Source organism: Phalaenopsis equestris, unplaced genomic scaffold (genome assembly GCF_001263595.1).
Source record: "Phalaenopsis equestris unplaced genomic scaffold, ASM126359v1 Scaffold000606, whole genome shotgun sequence".
In the NCBI taxonomy this organism is placed as follows: domain Eukaryota; kingdom Viridiplantae; phylum Streptophyta; class Magnoliopsida; order Asparagales; family Orchidaceae; genus Phalaenopsis; species Phalaenopsis equestris.
In genome coordinates this window covers 764,792-786,422 of record NW_018165046.1, presented here as the reverse complement: position 1 = coordinate 786,422, position 21,631 = coordinate 764,792, and the positions used below count along the sequence as shown (strand labels likewise).

Below are 21,631 nucleotides of genomic sequence, written 5' to 3'. Positions count from 1 at the left end.
TCAAACTTTCCCAAAGGCAAGCGAAAAAACAATGATTAATTATCACTCTCGATCAAGTTAGAAAACTTTCAATTAAGAATAATCGAAAGGCTCTAAAAAGTTTTGTTTTCATTAGTATCTTTTGGTTTAGAGTGAGAATGCTATACAATTATTGGCTCAGAGCAAATGGGCGTTGAATGGTGACAAGCTAATCAAAATCTCAGGGTTTCATCATCTCAAGTTGTTATGAATTCTAGTTTACCTAATTAGCATCAAAAGACGGTCAAACTTGATTAATAAAAAATAAACAAACATTGGTTGTCATATATGATGTTTGGGATAAAAGCTTATTGAATAAGCTAATTTTAAATTGACTTTGGGTAAAGAGTTCTTCGTACACTATTAATTGAGTCGTATAACTAAATACTCTTAGACTTAGCTATTAGGAAAATTCAAGCTAAGGTAGTAACCATAATATAATAAGGCCACACAAAAAGGTTGACCGCCAACTTAAAGGAAAACTGTCGCATTGTTGTCATTGTCATATTTGTTAGTGTGATCATATGAATATGTTTAAGATGACATTATTTTTTGTCAAAATTAAATTTATCACATTTGGCAAACTAGCGCAGAAGAAAGATGGGTGGTTGCTCTAATTTATAAAATGACAGATTAGTACACGAATTTTTTAATTTTTTTCCTTAATATTTTTTGTAGGGGAGAGCTAGATTTAGCTAGAGTGTACATAGATCATGATTTACATTTATTATTAGAAAAATTGCACAAAATATATTTCCTTCAAATTTTTAAAGGTAATTGTCATGAGGTGATTTATTAGAATTAAAAGAAAATAAGACAATCAATAGGACGCAATGCAGAAAAAGGATCCATGTAGCCGACCCTACTTAGTGGGATAAAGGCTTGTTGTTGCAGCCGACCCCACTTAGTGGGCTTAGTGGGATAAAGGCTTGTTGTTGTTGTATTGTCAAGATGTGATTTACTTCGAATATGATATTTTAATAATTAAATAGATCAATAGAGAGTATAAATCAATGCACACAAAGGATCTTATAAGTTGAAGATTCTTTTATTTTTTTGATAGCATTAGCAGTCATGATATTAATATGTAAATCGAAGCAGAGGCGCATTCTTTTTTTTTATATATAAAGATTGTGTTAACAACATCGTCGAACTACTATTGATTCACAGATAATCGAGTTCAAAAAATTGTCGGTGTATAAACCCTAATAACTCTGTTTGCTTGTTTGCATAAGATCTAGTTCAAGCCAATTTATGTATAAGAGATATCTAGATTCATTTTTGCATAATATTTGGAATTTGGATTCAATTTCCCCGATACTACAAATATACTGAATAGGGGGTTGAGATTTACATCCTCAAAACTTGGAGAATGCCCAAGGTTGGGACTTTCACCTCTACCTATATGCACGGCAACCTAATCAGTTCCTTTTTTTTAATGGTTTTCATTGAAAAATATCGTAAATACTTAAATAAATACATGAAAAATATATAAATGAGCCCCTTCCTTGCATTTTTTTATTTTGTCATTTGGAAAATTGCCAAAATACCAGCATCAGTGCACTGGATCCCATCAGAACTCCGCAGTTAAGCGTGTTTAGGCGAGAGTAGTACTAGGATGAGTGACCTCCTGGGAAGTCCTCTTGTTGCACCCCTCCATTTTGCAACATTTCAATTCTTTTTTTGTTCCGCCCGCTCCGCCCAGCAAATCGGCATCTGCCGCGGGCCCCGCAAGGGTTATCGGCGGGGAAAATGCGAGGCGGGACGAGAATCGTAATGACTCCCGCGGGCCTACAGCTCCCCTTGGCCCTACATCTCGCCTTGGCCCCACAACGGTTATCGGCCGGGGAAATGGGAGGCCGTAGGAGAATCAGGAAAATTTTATAAGATGGTGGTGAGACCTGCAATGCTCTATGGCGTTGAATGTTGGCCTTTAAAAGAGAAGCATAATAATAAGTTAAGTGTTGCCGGGATGAGAATGATTAGGTGGATGAGTGGCTTTACTCTTAGAGACAAAATGCGGAATGAATATATTTGTGATAGGGTTGGTGTAGCTCCTGTGACAGACAAAATTAGAGAAAGTCGTCTTAGATGGTTTGGTCATATTAAACGTCGACCATTAGATGATCCGATTAGGAGAGTAGATGTTTTAAATTCGACTTGTGTTAAGAAAGGCAGAGGTAGACCTAGGAAGACTTGGGCTTATTGTATAAAAAATGATCTTAACTTGCTAGAACTAAATGAAAATATGACACTAAATAGGACGCAATGGAGAAAAAGGATTCATGTAGCCGACCCCACGTAGTGGGATTAAAGCTTTGTTGTTGTTGTTGTTGTTGCTGTGGGAAATTGCCAACATTTAGCCCCATCTACTCCGATATGTAGAGGATCGTGCCCAAATATTAGGTATTGTAGCCTAGTTCTATAGATAAGGTAGCCCATAGAGTTTATATTTTACAAATTTTTATTATAAAAATCCTTGAAAACTTATGCAAATGTGATGTCAAATATTTTGATAATATTTCAAGCAGAATATTTGATCCCTCACCTGCCATGAAACAAACATATTTCATTAAAGTGAAGGTGGAGAATTTATGATGATTCTTTTGTCACATCAGCAGTTTACAGAGTATGGGAGCTAACAACTCCATCTCCATCCATGGCATGTGCATTATGAGGACAATGAGTTGGCTTCTACAGCTAGCTTTATTTTAACAAATTCTTAAATAAATTTTGAGATAGCTTTAAAAAATTAAATTAATTAATTTACTTTAATATTATTTCGCCATTTTTTTCCTACAAAAAATTAATTCTTATGATAATAATAATAATAATAATTATTATTATTATTATTATTATTATTATATAAAGTTAAATCCCAAATCTACTCCCCCGTTATTCATATATAGTCAATAGAAGCACATAATATCATTTTTTTTTTCAACTTAATCCCTCGGACTTCATAAAATTGATCCAAAATAATTGCACGGGAATAAAAATGTGATGCAAAATTGATCCCATTTTAGTCCCTGGACAATACAAAATTATTTCTAAATCAGTCCATGAGAAATCATTTGGACGATTTTGTATGGCCAAGATATTAAACTAGAGAAACACGATATTCTACAACTAAATTGGCTACATATAAATAGTCATGAGAGAATTTTAAAACTAAAACTATAGAGGTTTGAGAGTGGAAGTAATCAATTTTCTATAAAAAAGAAAAGCATGGAATATGATTAGCATATCTCAGGCTTAGAAGATCATATGTCAAAAGCCAGTTCTAAGAAACAATCTTCCACTCAACTGAAAACCCCTTACCATCTCTCTATTAGATTTTTTCGTGGCTCCATCCTTTCTCTCTTAAAAAAATCTGAAGAGAGTGCAGCAAATTTTAATAGCACGTATGTGGAACATTCTTGTCTATATCCTTATAATTTCTACAGTATTACTAGGTCAATACTCGGTGGTTGAGGTAACTAACTCTTAACCAAATTTAAAAACTTCCAAACCTTCATTAACCCTCATCCCTAAGGATAAAAGACAAACTATCTTTATCTCCAAGCAATTCACACATAATACATTAGCTCAACCTCTTCCATGCATGTTGCCTGCTTCGCCATCTTGTTGTAGAATTATACAGAATAAAACATATTCCCTGATAATGTATCAGGGCTCCCTCCCTCTTTCCCTTGGAAACCTAGCCTCATCCATAAACAAGAATAAGATAAGGAAAATATGCCCACTAAATAGAAAAAATAGTCAGTAATGTGAATATAAATAAATTATTAAATGCATGATATGCCAAAGAAGACAAGATCACAACAAATCAGACTTAATATTTGATTTAGAACTAAAATACTAGCACAAAAGCGGCATGTATATGAAAAAAATGTGATTCTGTTTTACCACTCTTGGAGAAAGACAAATATTAATTCAAAAGCATCATTTGGAAGACTAATGCCCAGCTCTTCATGAAGCTCCCTCCTGGAAAACGAAAAAAAAAGGGTTGAAGATGAGAAAAAAATAAGTTCCAGTTACTAAAACCAATAAAAATGGTGATGACAGACTGAAGTAAATATTTGTTCATTCAAAACCACATCACTAGTTATCAAAAGTTTTAATCAGCCAAGCTCAGTCGATGCAAATTACATAGATTTTCTGGTCATGTACTCCTTCACTCTTTCTATTCCCACGAATATCTTTAGATAGTGGGCCTATTTGGGGTGCGTATGAAGCGTGACCCATAAGAAAAACCTATTATAAGAACTACATGCCGAACTTTAAAGGGATAATCAATGGATACCCATATGCAGCATTAAAAGATGAGTCATTGGTCAACCTGCACCACCAGAGTAACAAGAACGTTATCGAAGAAACTACTTTCTATGTTCGCTGAATCTCACCATATAATTCTAAAAAATGGTAGAAAAGATCTCTACATATGCCCCAACGAACATCTCACCCCATGTTTCAATATACACACACTACAACTAACTTTTTTGCACTTCAGAGTGAAGCTCTCCTAAAATTATTTTTTGAACTTTGAGCTTCATAGAAGCTAAAACTTAGTTAAAAATGTGATCATGCTATTTTTTTGAACATTTTCACATCCTAATGAACTCAAAATCAAACAGTTTTGAACTCAATTGATTTGTTTCATCAAAAAGCTTGCTTCAACTATGTTTGCATCATTTAAGCCTGTGAAATAAAAATATTCCTTCAAATGGCTAGAAAATTTCTCAATCATGCATATGTGTGCTTCATTTAAGCTTAGTCAAACTCAAATCAAGGCTTTCATGTAGCTTTGAGTACACCATGCCAAATTGCACTGTCTCAATTATAAGTTATTGAACAAAGAGTTAGGATGGTATTGGACTCAACTCCCATAATTCAATGCCTAAACACTAGCATGTTTTGAGATCCAAAAATTTGATCAAATATGGACTCAATCATAATAAACATTTTGGTGACATATCAATTGACCCACTAGTATTTAACAAAAAATCCATGAAACTCTAGATCTCAAAAAACATGAACATAAAATCACCACTTCAAGAGAGTCACAAGGAGCAAACACTTATTACCCATCAACATAAATCTCTCCTCGAGGCAATGAACCAAGTAATTACTTCTAATAATTCCACTTTTCAAGAAAGTTAACACATTTTTGGAAAAAAAAACATTGAAAATTCTAGCATAAGACGCATTAATCTCATAAATGTCCCTTAACCATTTAGGTATGGCCAATTTAATAACAGAGTGTCATATGCCTCAAATTTAACCCCTTGATATAACAAAACTGATCAAAATTAGTCCCATATAGAAATTGAGTACAAATTGATCCCATTTTAACCCCTCAACTAAAAAAAATTAATCCCAATTTAGTCCCTAAATAAACATTTTGGACCAATTTTGAATTGTGGAGAAATAAAATTAGAGTTTAATCCTCAAAAAATAGTTCAAAATTTAATAGACCCTCACCTATTTAGGCATGGCCAATTTAATCATAAAGTATCATATGCCTCAAATTTAACCCCTCCATTTTACAAAATTGATCAAAAATAGTCTATTGATGGCATTTTAATTCCTCAACTAAACAAATTAATCCCAATTTAGTCCCTAAAAAACCATTTTGAACCAAAATTTTGAACAGTAGGGAGATTAAATTAGAGTTTAACCCTACAATAATGGTTCAAAATCAGGAGACTATTTTGAAATTTAACCCTGCCAAAATGGCTAAAAATTGCCTTGAGAGGCTCTACTTGAGAAAAAAAGTGTAAAAATTGAATCTAGAATATCAAAAAATTATCCAAATGAATCCCAAAATGCTTTCTAAGTGCTCATATCTTGTATAATTGATTATGTAGTTTAAATTTAACCAACTGTAATACACACATCTAGTTTTCCATCATACACATTATTTGACACCCTATATTACTTATGGGCTTACATACACCTCGCAATTGTTGTTAATGAGTATTAAATTAGTTTGATTTAGTTGTTTATAGGCAGTGACGCCCATTGCAACTTAATTTGAGTTCATTCTGCATGTTATAATGAGGATTTAGTTGGGTGAGATTTAAAAGAAATTATAAAATGCTATCGGACAATTAGGCAGATAAATTTAGTTTTTGCTTGATAAATTCAAATAGTTTGCTTAAATCATGTGTGGCCTTGTTAAATGTTGATTCAATGAGTGTGGTATAATTGGGAGTAACGAGTACTGACAGAAGTCATAATCATACATTAGTGCGAGGGCCGATTTTCCCTATATGGTGAATTATTTTCTTGTTCTCTTGTCCTCTACATAATTTGCACTAGTTTTTGCAAGGATTGCTAATATTAGTCAAAAATCTTAAAACTGTGTTTCTATTTGTTGTAAGGCTCCTAATTGACTTGTCGGTTTTCGAAATTACAATTTCTCTTCAGATATATCTGATTTAGATAAAGCAACTAAATTATCATTTGGCACAAATTTACTTTAGCTTTTAGGCTTAAATCAAAACGATGAGTTCTAGTTTTAATTGGTGGTCTATTAAATGTGATTCCCAACATACTTGTCGTGATTTTATCAATAAAAGCCTAGATAATAGAAGCTAAGTCCTAAGGTGCCTTGGTCTGTAAAGCCTGCCCAGAGATGTTAGAATCTACTCTTTCCAAATCATTTTAAACTTGTATCATGTTATTTTAGGCCTGCTACTTCAAAATTCTCATACACTAATTTCATTCACCCATCCAATGACTCATTATATACCTTTCAGTTAAGATATTCAAATTTTATTACCCATAATTTACAGTTTCAAACCATCTATGGGCTTACTAGATAGCTAATTCATTTGTTGCTATCAATAAAATTGGTTGAAAGTAGATATGGCAAGGGAGCTTGATGCAGTACTGTAGCTGCTATAGTACCGCGGTCTAGCATTTCTACGCCCTCCCCAATTTCTATTTGATTACTTGCCTTTCCAGCCCTTCCTTTTCTAGCACATTTCTTGTCTAACCCATTCCTTTTCCATCACCTTTCTTATTTTATTCATTTCATATTTCTAGTCCTTACATATTTCTCTTCCTTTCCTATTTCTATTCCTTAACTTTTTTCATTCTCTTCTTAATTCTATTTCCTTCCTATTCTGACGACTAGTACCTACTATAAATATGTTGTTTGTTGCCTTGGGGTTCAGTTTTTATCTTCCAAACTTCATATTTATGTCCTCTCTTCTATGGTTGTATCCGACAATGAGTGGTGCTATGACTGTATCTCATCCGAGGTGGTGACCTCCTCTAAGAGTTCAAGTGGTGCTCTGGCTGTAGCTCGATCCTGCGAGGATATTTATCCCATTCAATACCTCTGAAACCCCTTTGCAACCACCCCCACCCCTCGCCGCCGCAGCCCCCGTACAGCTCTCCCTTAGCTGTCCCACAGTCCAACGCCTTTCTCTTCATCGCCGCCATCACAATATTCATTGTAGCTACCTGGCAAACACCCTTTTCTCGATGTATTCCTGTAACCCCCTGCCATCTAGCTCCCTCCCACCTTGCTATCATCCTTCTTCGTCGCCTTCCAGCACCTATCCAACCCCTTTCCAGCCACCTATATGTTGTCTGAACCTCACGTAATCCCTTTCCCCGCATCATAGCTATTGATCCAGCCTTGTCGAACCAGCTCCCTGCCACCTAATCGCTAATCCAACCCATACGACCCCCGAATTGCAGTTCACAACCCCCACCCTTCTTGTTGCAGTCAACCAACACTCTCCATCCCTTCCCGGTCGCCACAGCCAACTCACAAACTCTTTCACCAATCATCACTCTTGGGATTTGCCTTAATTGCATAAGTGGTGTGTGTTTTTTGTTGTATTTCCATTTCGTTGTGATCTTTAAAACCGCTTATTTGCTTCGAATAGTAAAATTTATTTATCTATTGTAGTTTGGGTTAACTCTGGCATCATTTGGCATCAAAGCTAACCTAAACCAAGTCCTATCCTAGGATTTCCTAGCATGCATACCTAGCTAAGCCACCTCCACCAAAAGTTTTCTTTCCTATCACCCACCAAAAAAAAACCAAATTTTGACCTAATCCTAATTTCCCTTTGTTGATTTTGAAAATTAGTAACCCAAATTAAATTTTCTACACTTTCAATTAATCTCATGCTCCATCTTTCACCTCCCAACCCAAACACTATCCACACCACCAAGGAGATACATGTTTGAGCCTAATCGGAAAGAGATACAGCTAGAGATCCACCGCTTTAGCGAAAGCTTGCGAACATTGAGGATGAAACCCGGGGGGAGATTACCCTCGACCATGACATAGAAAGTCGAATGGGAGAACGGGAGAATCTGAAAATGAAACGAGAGATACAGTGCTAGTTCCTACAGCTTACTATAGACAGAAGGTTCAGACTCTAGCTTCAGAAGCAAAGAGACAACATTACCGAGCGACCACCAAGTCTTACAGACAGCGCTCAACCTTAGGGTCTTACTATCATATTACAGCCAGGAGAACTTCCAAGTTAACCCTGTCAGAGGCAAAGTTGAGTCAGAAGGCACAACAGGTGGAACCAATCTGCATCCCTAAATTTATCTCAGCCAGTAAGTGCTCTAGATTTGGGCATGTTAAAGCAAACTGCAAGACCAAGGGGTGATCGGTTTCAAAGGGCAGGGCGTTCTTGAAAAATTAGGTAATGACACAATAAACACAGAAGATAGTGAGGACACAGAAAAAGGGCCAGCTTCCAATTAAGAAGGAAAAAATGCACAAAATTCTAGTTAAACCTATGGGAGAGACTCCAACCGACTTCACGATGAGTGTCCAAAATAGTATTGAGATTGAGGAACTAACACCAAAGGCATGCCAACCCCATATGAGAAAAATTCATACCATTTAATCTATAGACTCATTACTAAGTTGCCCCTACAGAGGGAGGACCAGCATGTCATAAATGAGGCCGTTACATGCCATGACTAGAAGATTACATAAAGTTATTCAGATGTTAGATTCAATTCAGTATGGCACCCATCATCAGATGCCCAAACAGGAGTAAACCCCGGTCTTGAAATTTGTCTAAGAAGCTTGATGGGAAAGGAAATTCTTCAATGGATTCAGGTTTTATTAGTGAAGAAGAAAATATTGCTCCTAAGTAGTTGCTTGTGAGAGTCGTGCAGTCTGCTACAAATTTCATCCTAAAGTTGATTTTGTCTTGCATACTTGTTTATCAGCTACATTTTCCTGAGCACGAAAAGCGGAAGAAGCGGGTTTCAGAATTCAAAGCCCAAGAGTTACATTGAAGAAATCTACATTTATATGTAGCTCCAGCTCAGAATGTGACAAAAAGAATGCTTATTTATTCTATCAAGATGTGTTGTGGAATGACAACGCCAACAAGATCAATGTGCCAAGAGACTACAATGTTTATGTTGTGTTCAATGATGCGGACCTGACTTCGTACTACAAGGACCCCGAAGCTTTGATAAATGAAGTTGAAGCTCCCCTCAATCACGAGAAATTTATGCGGGAGCTTACCGAGACGCATTAAGCTGCTACAATACTGCAGTCCAACCCCTCTACCCTCCCCTTGTTTATTTGATTCCTTGACTTGTCTAGCCCTTCCTTTGCTAGCACTTTCCTTGTCTAGCCCTTCCTTTTCTAGAACTTTCCTTTTCTACCTCCTTCCTTTTCCATCACCTTCTATTTTATTCATTTCCTATTTCTAGTCCTTGCCTACTTCTCTTCTTTTCCTATTTCCCTTCCTTGCATATTTCTCTTCATTTCCTATTTTTATTCTTTCCTCTTCTAACCCTTATCTTCTTTTATTCCCTTCCTAATTCTATTTTTTTCCTATTCCAATTCATTCATATTCTAACTACTAGTACTATTACAGATATGTTGTTTGTTATCTTAGGGTTCAGTTTTTATCTTCTAGTTTTCAAATTTTTGTCCAAGTCACATGTCGGGGGGTTGTTTTCCCTTCTAAGGTTGTATCCAACAATGAGTGGTACTCCGTCTATATATCGTACGAGGTGGTGACCTTCTTCAAGGGTTTGAGTGGTGCCCCGGCTGTAACTCGATCCCGCAAGAATATTTATCCCATTCAACTCCTTTGAAACCCCTTTCCAGTCACCCCCCTCCGCCCATGCTGTTGCAACCCCCGGATAGCCATCCCTTAGCTGTCCCGCAACCCACCACCCTGCACTTCGTCGCCGCCATCACTATATTCATTGTAACCACACGAAAAACACCCTTCTCGTTGTTTTTCTACAACCACATACCACCTAGCTCCCTCTCACCTTGTTGCCATCCCTCCTAACCAACCCCTTTCCTTCAACCTCTTTGTCGTCTCAGCTTCACAGAATCCCATCCCCCACATCCTAGTTGTTATTCTGACGTTATTGAAACAACTCCCTGCCACTTAATCGTTGCCCAGACCATGTGACCACGACACTGTAGATCACAGCCCCCAACATTCTCCCTATAACCGATCAACACTCCCCTTCCCTTCCCGATCGCACCCACGTCCAACTGATAACCTTTCACCGGTCACCACTTTCGGGATCTGTTTTAATTATCGTCAATTTTGAGTGTTGGTTGTTGCAGTTTCTTTTCGTTGTGATCTTGTAACTGCTTATTTGCTTGAAAAAATAATATTTGTTTTTCCGTTGTAGTTTGAGTTAACTCCTATATCAAGATATAATAAAGTATTGCAAGATGTTGTGAGTACAATAGGTGAAAATGTTTGATGGCACATGAGGGGCTTCAATTGTACGAAAAGCACATGAAATATATGTTGTTATAAAAACTATTGTGAACCTACTTCAATATCACAAAAGGCACCTCACTCAATCATTCGGTATCCTTTAATAAATGAAACTATTTACAATAAAATTAAATAATTAATTTAAAGAGTTCGAAAAAAAAAGAACTTTACCCAATAATTATAAACTTTTAAAGCATAAAATAAAAAAATATAGTTCAAAAGTATCTCATAAAAATATGTACAAGAAAGCATGAATATATGATGATACCCAACAAAAATATTAAAGGAAAAAATAATATTATAGCAGTTTATTTATAAGTATAGCAATGCATCATCAAGTTTGGCATTGATAACTATATTAGATATAGCGAGGTTTAAAGACCGGAATTTTTACTAACAGACTAATAAGAAAGCATTTTCTTGCATATATTCCAGAGCTGTTGCAAGAAATAAACCTCTCACAAAGATTTGTTATGGGTAACTATCTATGTGGTGGGTGATAAAAAGTAGTGCAAACATCAACCTTCTTTTCAAAACAAACTTATTTGTGTAGAAAAGTAGGAGAAAAGCCAAACCAAACAAGTTTTAAATCTATTTTCGATTATATTATCTTCATCAGATGTCTCTCAAGCCATTCCTCTAATACAATCATACTTTAGTATATTTTTTCATATTTTGTCAAGCATTTACCTTAACATCATCATTTCAGTCATGCCAAATTAACTATAAATGACCATTTTTTACCCAAAACTCAAATACATAGAATACAATACCTCCTATTAAATTTCAATATTATAAAATTTATCTTTAAAAATATAGAAAATCCTATAAGAAATTTTTAGTTCTCATCTTTATAAGCCAAATGATATATTTCCATTTTGATGTTATCATGATCCTTTAACACTAGGACTTGGACAGCATCAAGCATCCTTTATGCAAAAGATTTTTTTTTTCCTTTTCATCTTTAGTTTCGTTGTCGTGAGAGATATTGATAATTCGCGGAAACGATTAGAGCGATCAAAAACAAGACTTAGAACAGAAGCGCCTAAAATAAAAAATCAAAGAAAATACAAAGAGCACCAAGATTTAACGTGAAAAAAACTCGAAAATGAAAAAAATCACAGAGCAACACAGTAACAAAAAATACAAAAATGTACAAATTACACCACACACAAGTATTTCTACTCTTTTGAAACTCAAGAGCACTCATTCATCTCCTTTGCACGAGAAATCTTAAAATCCAACTTCAACACACACAAAATCCCACAGCAAAAATTGAAATATAAAGCCTAAAATGATTGAATTCAGTTATTGGCACCTGGGCACCGCGATAAAGCGCAACGGCACTCCAAAAAGGTGTTGCAGCGTTGCATTTGAGCATCGTAGTGTTGTGCTCTCGAGCTTCTGAACCTACACTGGCACTGCGACACTACTGGTCACAGCATTACGGCGTTGCTAGTCACGGCATTAGGGCACTGTAGGCACTGGAGCGCCCCCTTCGGAAGCTAGAAAATCGTGTGTTGGATTATGAGCCTGTATCGAGTGCCACAACATTGCCTTTTGGGTGATGGGGGCTATGTACATTAAAAAATTCAAAGGCAACGCCCCCAAACCCGATAAAGTGGGGACACCCGCGGGGCAAACTCACTATCAAGCATGAACGACAAAATTGGTGGCTTTGAGTGACCAATTGTTTAACACAATCAAACTCCACCTCATAGCAATCTTCCACTTTGAGACTAATTACGAACAATTATGCTCCTTCAAAACTGCAACATATTTATAGTTATTAACTATAATGTGACCCATCCATATCTAAACCTTCATGAACTCCAACTAAAGCCAACCAAAGCTTCAATTTCTAAACTGTTACAGCCTTACTAAACATATATGCAGAATTTTAAGTTGTGTATCCAAAAATAACTCACAAACTTCTACTAGTAAACGAATAAAATGAAACATAAGCTGAATGTTCTTGATTCTAACGTGAAATACAGCGTTCTTTCATAGATGAAAAACATTCATATTGTCACTCCGAAGTTTTCTATTTTATTGCTTCTTGTTGAGTTTTGTCATAAAGCATTTTTGTTAAACATTTTCCTGCCAACCTCAATGATGGCAATATACTCAACTTCTAGTGTAGATAATACAACAACCTTTTATAAAATTTTGATGTGTTTCCCAAAGTGAAGATATAGCATGTTGTACTTCTACCATCAATACATCCTTCCAAATCTGAACCTACATATCTCTGTAGCTTAACCCCTGCATTTCCAAATCAAAGAGTCTTGTTAATTGTTCATCTCAAATATTTGAGAATCCACTTCACCGTCGTCTAATGATATTCGTCTAGATTACTCATTACTGGCCGACCTCTCCCACTAAGTATGCAAGATCGAGTCATGTACATATCATCTCATATATAAAACTTCCAACTGCTAAAGCATACAATTTTTTTCAAATCTATGTTTGCTCTACTTTAGACTTAAACGATTGTTCTTTAGATAGTTTAAAGTAACTACCTAACGGGTTGCAAACAGATTTTGACTCACTCGAGTTGAATTTGTGTAAGATCTTCTCAACATAATATGCCTGAGACAATTCAATATACATGCATACTTGTACCTACTAATTCTCATATCGATGATTTTCTGCTTGGACATAAATCCTTCATTTTAAACCTCCATGATAATTGTTCTCCTAAGTTTTTTATTTTCTCTATATATGTTTATGCAATTAGCATGTCATCCACAAATAAAAGAAGTACAACATAGCAATTATCAAAATATTTAATGAAGCAAAATTGATTTGTCTGCACTTCGTACACCTATTGTCTGACATAAACCAGTCAAATCTCTTGCACCACTATTTTGGTGTCTGCTTTAAATCATAAAAGTATTTTTTCAATCTACAACACCTCGGAGCAGGATACAGCCGAGCACCACTTATCCGTGGATACAACCCTAACAGGGGAAGATGCCTGTAAGCAAAAATCTTAAAACCAAAAACAGGAATAACCCTAACTAAACAAACACAAAAATATATAGTAGATAGATTAAATGGAAGGGAGGAAAAGAGGGTGGTAATTCCCACGCAGGGTTGGTCGAACGCCCAGCCTCCCTGTTGGATCGGGCTCCTTTAAGGCTGCAGCGCACAGCCCAGTCCCCATGCACAGCATGCATCAGTCCCCGGGATTGGAGCTTCAATTTCATCCATCAAAACTATTAGGTTCTCATAGTACGATGTGAAGTCCGCAACATTTAATGTGGTGGAAACAGAGTAGTCCCCTGGCAAGTTGATCTTATAAACAACTATCATTCAGCTTCGGAAATATTTTGAAAGGTTTGTCTGCTCTAAATTTGAGTTTCCCAAAGTTTCTACTAGGAATTTCTCTTACTTCAGCCAAATCCATACTAGATCTCCTACTTTAAAGGTAACATATTTCTTTGTCTTGTTCGCTTGTGTCTTATAGTTGTGATTTTGCTTGGTGATCTCTTTTCCAACCACTTGGCGTCGTTTCTGAATCTGGTGCACCCGTTCCTCGGCATCCTCACTAATCTTTGACGTCATCATGAGTGACACTAATTCAAATGGAGTGAGCAAATTGCACCCATACACGATCTCAAATGGAGTGCGACCCGTAGTTTGACTCACGGATCTATTGTACGCAAACCCGGCATGAGCATGAATCAAGTCTAATTGATTTATATTCTTTCCCATAAGGCATGTTAGTGGATTTCCAAGATTGATGTTTACTACATCCGCCTAGCCATTCGCCTGAGGATGAACTGCATAACTAAATTAGAGCTTAGAGCCTAATATTCCCCACAGAAGGCATGTCAGTGGATTTCCAAGATTGATGTTTACTACATTCGCCTAGCCATTCGCCTGAGGATGAACTGCAGAACTAAATTAGAGCTTAGAGCCTAATATTCCCCACAGAGTCCTCCAGAAGTGACTCTGAAACTCGACCTCCTTGTTTGAAGTGATGGTTATGGCCTCCTGGGTATCTCAAGCAGCCTTACAATTTCCCTGAAATACAAGTCGGCAACATGTGAAGAGTTTAGTATTCAATGGCATGGCACGAAATGAGCCATCTTCGAGAATCGATCTACCACGTCCATGATTGATTTTTTTGTCGTTGTCCTTAGAAGTCCCGCCGTAAAGTGCACGCTAACGTCCACCCACAGTGCCTCTGGTACTTGTAATGTGGTGTACAACCCTAAATCTTGTCATTTTATTTTGATTATATGGCAAATCCTGCATTGTATGACGTGTCGCTCCACAACCCTCGCTAGTTGGGGCCAAAAGAAGTGTTCACTCACGAGTGCGAGAGTCATGTCCCTACCAAAATGCTCGGCGAGTCCTCTGCTATGGCTTTCCTGAATAATGGATTCGCCCCACGCACATCTAGAAATGCACAGCTTACTCTAGTAGAATAAGTATTTGTTAATTCTATAGTATTGCCCAATAGACTTCTCCTAAACTTCATAAAATCCTCTCCAGTCCCTTAAGCTCATGTATTACCACAAAACCCACGACGCGAGCCTACATCGCAATGATCAGCAAATGACGACGGCTCAACGCATCTACTACACAGTTTTGACTTCATGTATTGTGCTTAAGCATGAATTGGAATGATGCCGAGAGCTCCACCCAAGTCGCATTTCGGCCCTTCAATTTAGGTATTCAATAATTTCAATGCTCCGTAGTTCATTAACAGTGTGAACTCACTTGTCAACGGATGATAGCTTCAATGCTTAAGAGCTCTCAAAGTAGTATAAAACTCCTTGACGTACGTCAAGTATGTCTTCCTGGAATCATTCAGCTTCTCACCGAAAAAAAATGGGGCTATCGCACTGGCTTGGCACTACTCCTATCCCCACGTCGGATGCATTGCACTCTACCTCAAACAGTTGGTTGAAGTCTAGTATTGTCAAGGCTAGCACTTGGGTCACCTTTTCCTTAAGCGCATTGAAACTATTTTAAGTTGTCTCTGTCCACTGAAATTTGTCTCTCTTGAAAAGATTCATTAGATGGGTGGTAATGCTACTAAAGGTCTTGATGAATCGCCTGTAAAACGATGGCCGTACTAGAAACTCCATCAGCTCGGTGAATGACAATGGTACGGTCCAACTAAAAATGACCTCAGTTTTTGTGGGAACCATCTGAAAGTCTGCACTAGACAGGATATAACCCAAAGAACATACATTGATTGTCATGAAGTGGCACTTATTTGGAGGGAAATATAGTTTCCCTACGCGTAATACCTCGAACAACGCCCTCAGGTGTTTTAAATGTCCCTCCTCAGATCGATTGTACCAAAATGTCGCTAAAGAAGACCACCACAAATTTCTCAATATGAGCCTGGAATACCTGATTCAACAGATTCATAAAAGTATTGTGTGTGTTTGACAAACTGAGGGACATAACAGTCCACTTCTATAAACCATCTCATATCATAAACGCGGTCTTCCACTTATCCTCTAATCCTATCTGGATCTAGTGATACCACTGCATAAGTCGAACTTAAAAAAGATGATGGCTTCGTGAAGCTAAGATCGTCCAGGCGAGGTAATGGAAAAATAATTGATAGTAATCGTGTTGATGGTCCTACTGTCAATGCACATCCGTCATGAACCATCCGTCTTGGACACTATTAGGAATGGGACAGCACGTAGGTTGGTGCTCTCTCTGACCAACCCTCTCGCAACGAAATCATGTACATGTCTTGCAACTCTTCGTACTCCGCAAGTCTCAATCTGTATCTGAGTCGATTCAGTAACGCTGATCTTGGTATGAGACCTATGAAGTGTTGAATGTCCGTCCCTCAATGGTGGTAGCCTCTCTGGAAGACTATTAGCCATCACTTCCTGAAAGTCCTGTAGTAGTGGTTGTAGTGGTGTTGGTATCTCATTCTCCTCCTCAGTTTTCTCTAGTAGGATTAATGTCAGTGCCACTAGAGCATCCTAAACTGATTGCATGAAGGTGGCCCTTAGGACTAACGCCTCCTCTGTGTCGCCTACCCCTTTCGCATTCTTAACAGGTAACAACACGATGTGATTACCATCTTTTTTTTTAATAGAAAGTATTTTTTAAAGTTGTCGTGATGAGTTTTGAGGTTGAACTGATGAAACCTCCCCAACATAATATGACATGTATTTATTGGAACTACATCGCACCACAATTGCTCGGCAACCGTTCTCCAATTGAATTCAATCTAGCACTGTTGATCCACGTGTCTCTCGTTTCCTTTCTTCAATAAGGTAAGGGACTAGGACTTGAGATGTTTCAATGTCACCAATCCCAATTTCTTCCCCATCAGCACACCACATTATCAAAAATCCCACTATCGAAAGATAATGTGCCTCAACCAACATTGATCTCGCTCCGACTATGACTGTATAAATCTCCATAGGACTAGCAATTCTCCCTCGTCCCTCTGAAGTTGAAGTTCTTCCTCTGGAATATCCTCCTAATCCTTTAACTCCTCGAGGACACCCTGATCTGGGAATGTAATGAATCGACTCGTGGGACAGCCGGAGGCTGTATTCGTAGTCGTGGCACCTGAAACACCGCTTAGTAGGTATTGTCTGGAAGAGCTGACCTTATCCTTCTTCTTTCTACTCTGAACTGACTTCTCATTCTCCTATCCTGTCTTGTTAAATCCGTCCAAAATACATTTTTCAGTCGCAAAAAATATAGGTGACAGTACGATTGAAGGTTGTTGTCTGAATGAAGATTATTGTATGCGCTAATTTTATTGTTGTTCCACCATCAAAGCTAAAGTTTCAGTATCCCCCAATGTCCAGCAAGGTTGTAATTGCACAACAATGTTAATAGCGAGCTTCGGGCCTCCAAGTTATCAAGCTATAGTATGTTCTTTTGGCTCAACTAGTTCAAACTTTATCTGCAATTAGTCAAATTGTGATGTGAACTCCTCTATTGAAAGATCTCTCTGCTGCAGGTGGTGGAGGCTTAAAAACATATTCTGACAGTGATGAAGTGGAAGGTACTTTCTCTGCATTGCTTTCTTCATTTTTTCCAACTTAATAATCTCATCATCGTCTTCACTTTTCTTTGGCCTCTATAATTCTCCAACAATAAAGAGGCGTCTTCTTCAATTTAATAGTCATTAATTTTACCCATTTATCCTCCAACTCATCCTTATATTCAAAGATTCGTTCAACAAATTGCAGTCAATCAATAAACTCATCTAGATCTATACCTTCATCAAATTCTAGTAGATCCATTTTGATGCTCAAGTCCCTGTGTCCTCCATATAGAGGCTCCTCTCCCGGTCTCCTCTGATATTGAATTTTGAAGCATCGTGGTCGGTATTACTCGTCATTGATGACTTTCCCGTAGAACGGATTCAAATCCTCGCCCTATCTCCCCCTTCGACTCTACAGATCATAATCGAGGGTGGGTAATATCCATGTGGGATTCATCATCAATTTCTGTGAGATTTAGTTGAAGCCGACGGATCCCCCTCTGTATCTCATCTCAGGTACTTTCTGGCAAGTATCTCCATGGTGGCATGATTAAGTTTTAGGTTTGAAATGAGTGGTTGAGGATACAACAACAAAGCATTAATACCACTCGTGGGGTCAGCTACATGAATCATTTTTCTCTATTGCGTCCTATTTAGTGTAATATTTTCATTTAGTTCTAATAAATTAAGATCATTTTTTATACAATAAGCCCAAGTCTTCCTAGGTCTACCTTTATCTTTCTTAACATAAGTCGAATCTAAAACATCTACTCTCCTAATGACATTAGATGGTCGATGCTTAATGTGACCAAACCATCTAAGACGACTTTCTCTAATTTTGTCCGTCATAGGAGCTACACCAACCCTATCACGAATATATTCATTTCGCATTTTATCTCTAAGTGTAAAGCCACTCATCCACCTAATCATGCTCATCTCGGCAACACTTAACTAAGTATTCTGTTTCTCTTTTAAAGCCACTCATCCACCTATTTATACTTTCTAGCAAGTATCTCTGTGGTGGCATGATTAGGTTTTGGGTTTGGAAGCAGTGATTGAGGATATAAAAGGAAACAAATTTAGTGAGGGGGGTAAAACAGATGCTAAGAAACCCTATGATAAGACTAGGATTAGACTAGCTCTAATACCAAATGATACCGACAATTAATCGAGCCACAAATCGAAGACAGATATTAGTGCTCAAAACAAATCAGATTACAACCAAAAATCAAAAAGGACCAAAAAACGCAATAACAACAATATACGGCTAGGGTCGGGTAGGAAGATCAAAATATGACAAAATTCACATTTACTTCAAAATTCTAGTTTCATCAATAGTTCATGTCAAATCTTCAGGTAATGGTTTTTCAGCTCTGGAATCGAATGGAGTTTGGGTGACCCCTATGGATGGTCTCCTCTCGACAGTGACGAGCCTCCATTACAGTTGGAGGGTTTCCCATTGCATATTCTCCCTATAAATTTCCTAAACACCTCTTTGTGGATTTCTCATAAGCGACATCATGGTATTTCCTCCTAATTAGGTCTCTAGCAATTCTCTCTTTGGTAACAAGATTAGGGTATGGGTGTAAGTAGTGGTGGAGCGAGGTGTAAAGGATGGTTTGAGTAAAGAAGGGAAATTTTTTTCTTGAGCGGTGCTGATTTGAAAAACTCAGGGATATGACTAGATTCAGGCTAGCTTTGATAATATAATGATAGCGGAGTTAACCCAAACAATAATAGAAAAACAAATATTTTTGTTGAATTTAAATAAGTAATTACAACTGAATCAAGAAAAACTGAAATTGCAATAATTGATAACACGAACCCAAACTAAGGCTACATCTGAGGGTGGTGGTGGTTATCAACAAAGGTTTGAGCCTCCTAAGAGGTAGCATATGGTGGTTAGACAGTGGGATAGTATGGCGGCATCAAAAAGGGAATGTATTGGGTTGAGGCAGCGATGTAGGTTGGATGAACAGCGATAATGCAGCATAAAGATGGAGTTGCGGAGCTGCGGTGACAATGCAAGACAGCTAGAAAGTTTGGAGGAAGGTGCTTGGATGACTAAACAAAGGTAGACAGCAAGGCAAGCCGTTTATGAAGCTGCGGCAGCAATGCAGAAGACTGAGAGGAGGTGGAGGAGGGTGCTAGGATGGCTGACACAGCAATGGCAGCAAAAGCAGATAAGGAATGACAGTGACAACAACGAGGGACGCGAAAGACTGTCGAACAGCCAGAGGATGGTTTTCCAGGGCAGAGACAGCAATGATAGCGGCTGGAATTGAAAAACTGCAGTTGAAAACATTAAATAGGCACTGTTCGGAGCTGGCTGCAGCAATGGAGAGCGGCCAAGAGCAACAATATGTGGATGCAGAAGGGGATAAAGAAAATAATGAGCATCTTCAGAGCGAGATACAGCTGTAGCACCATTCAAACCCTTGCATACAGCACTCAAACAGAAAATGAAGATGTCGGCGACTGTCTCAAACAAAAGCATGACAAAAACTAACCCTTAAACACCACAAAAGTGAATATACAATAAAAGGATAATTAAGAGTGTCCCAAGAGAACCGACCGACTCCTCAAAAGAAAGAAAGGACTGGACCGATTCCTCAAAAAAAAGAAAGTGCTGGACCGGTTCAGTCCAGGCGAGTAGGCAGACCGCCCGCTCATTGGCGAAATAGCCAGCATCATCTGCTTAGCGGGATTTACACCTCACATGCTCATCGTCGAACTCCTAGGGTTGGGGGAGCTTCAACCTCATTAGTCAATGCTTTTGTCTTCTCATAACATAGCGTCATGTCGACCATGTTGAAAGTGACAAAAATATTGTAATCTCTCGAAAAATCAATCATGTAAGTGTTGTCATTCTAAAACACATTCTGATAAATAAGTATTAATCCCTTTTTGACACAACATGAGTTGACACTGTAGATAGATAGACGTGTATTCTTACAAATCAGGTCTCAAGCCATTAAATTTGTAAACAACTTCTCTCACTTCTCATGCTTTGCTATACGTATCTGATAAACAACTATGTGAGGAATCAACTCTGAAACAAAATCTATAGCAATCTGAGCAACTCACACTAGTAAACACTCAAGAGAGACATCTTGTTCTTCGCTAGTAGAACCAGAATCCCATTAAAGAATTTTCTTCCCCACCCGGCACTTAAGACAATTTTCAAAATTGTGATTGTAATATCACTCAACCAAAGACCCCTTGTTATACTACATCTTGATTCTACAAATTGATCACAATGAATGCTAATTTGATTAATCTGATGATAGAACACAACGAAAAAAAAAGGATGAGTAGAAAAACTTATTAGATACCATGGAATCTGGTATCTAATAAGTTATACCTACTATTGGATTTGAACCAATGACTCCCGCCGCATGAAAGTAATACTCTAACCACTGGGTTAAGTAGGTCATTCATCACCACAAAAAGGGTCTCCATCACTTTGATGGATTATAAGTTAAATATGTTTTCTAAGCAATATTAATCTTCATCCCTCCATTGTGGCCATCTATTGGTGGGTACACTGCATAACTGAATTTAATATCTGGTAACACCATATAGTCTTCCAAAAATAGCTCAAAAGTTCCTCATCTCTGATATATTGGGCCAATTTCTGGGGTAACCACCAAATAGGTGAACTGTCAGCCATAAAGTATGTCAATTTCATCAATAAGGGTTGTCCCTTTTCAGGTATCGGCTTCCCAGACTCAGTATCTTCTAGAACAGTTTCGACTAGTCCAAATGAAGTCTCTCGCATGAGCTCATCCTAAATCACCAGTGTCTCTTCCTCGTCAGCTTGAAGTTGAGGCTCATCTCTGACGTCTTCATCATTTTCTAT

At 37.7% G+C, this 21,631-nt stretch overlaps 1 protein-coding gene across 4 annotated transcripts in view; it reads right to left on the bottom strand.

Moving 5' to 3' along the window:
* LOC110029834 (nudix hydrolase 3) overlaps positions 1–21,631 on the bottom strand; it is a 109,477-nt gene that overhangs the window by 80,690 nt on the left and 7,156 nt on the right. For all 4 annotated transcript variants that reach the window (XR_002294583.1, XR_002294582.1, XM_020732292.1 and 1 more), the window contains one exon: positions 3,928–4,005. Coding sequence is in view for 2 of the 4 variants with exons in the window: in XM_020732292.1 (XP_020587951.1) it covers positions 3,928–4,005 (78 nt within the window). In the remaining 2 variants the exon portion in view is untranslated. The remainder of the gene's footprint in view (positions 1–3,927; positions 4,006–21,631) is intronic.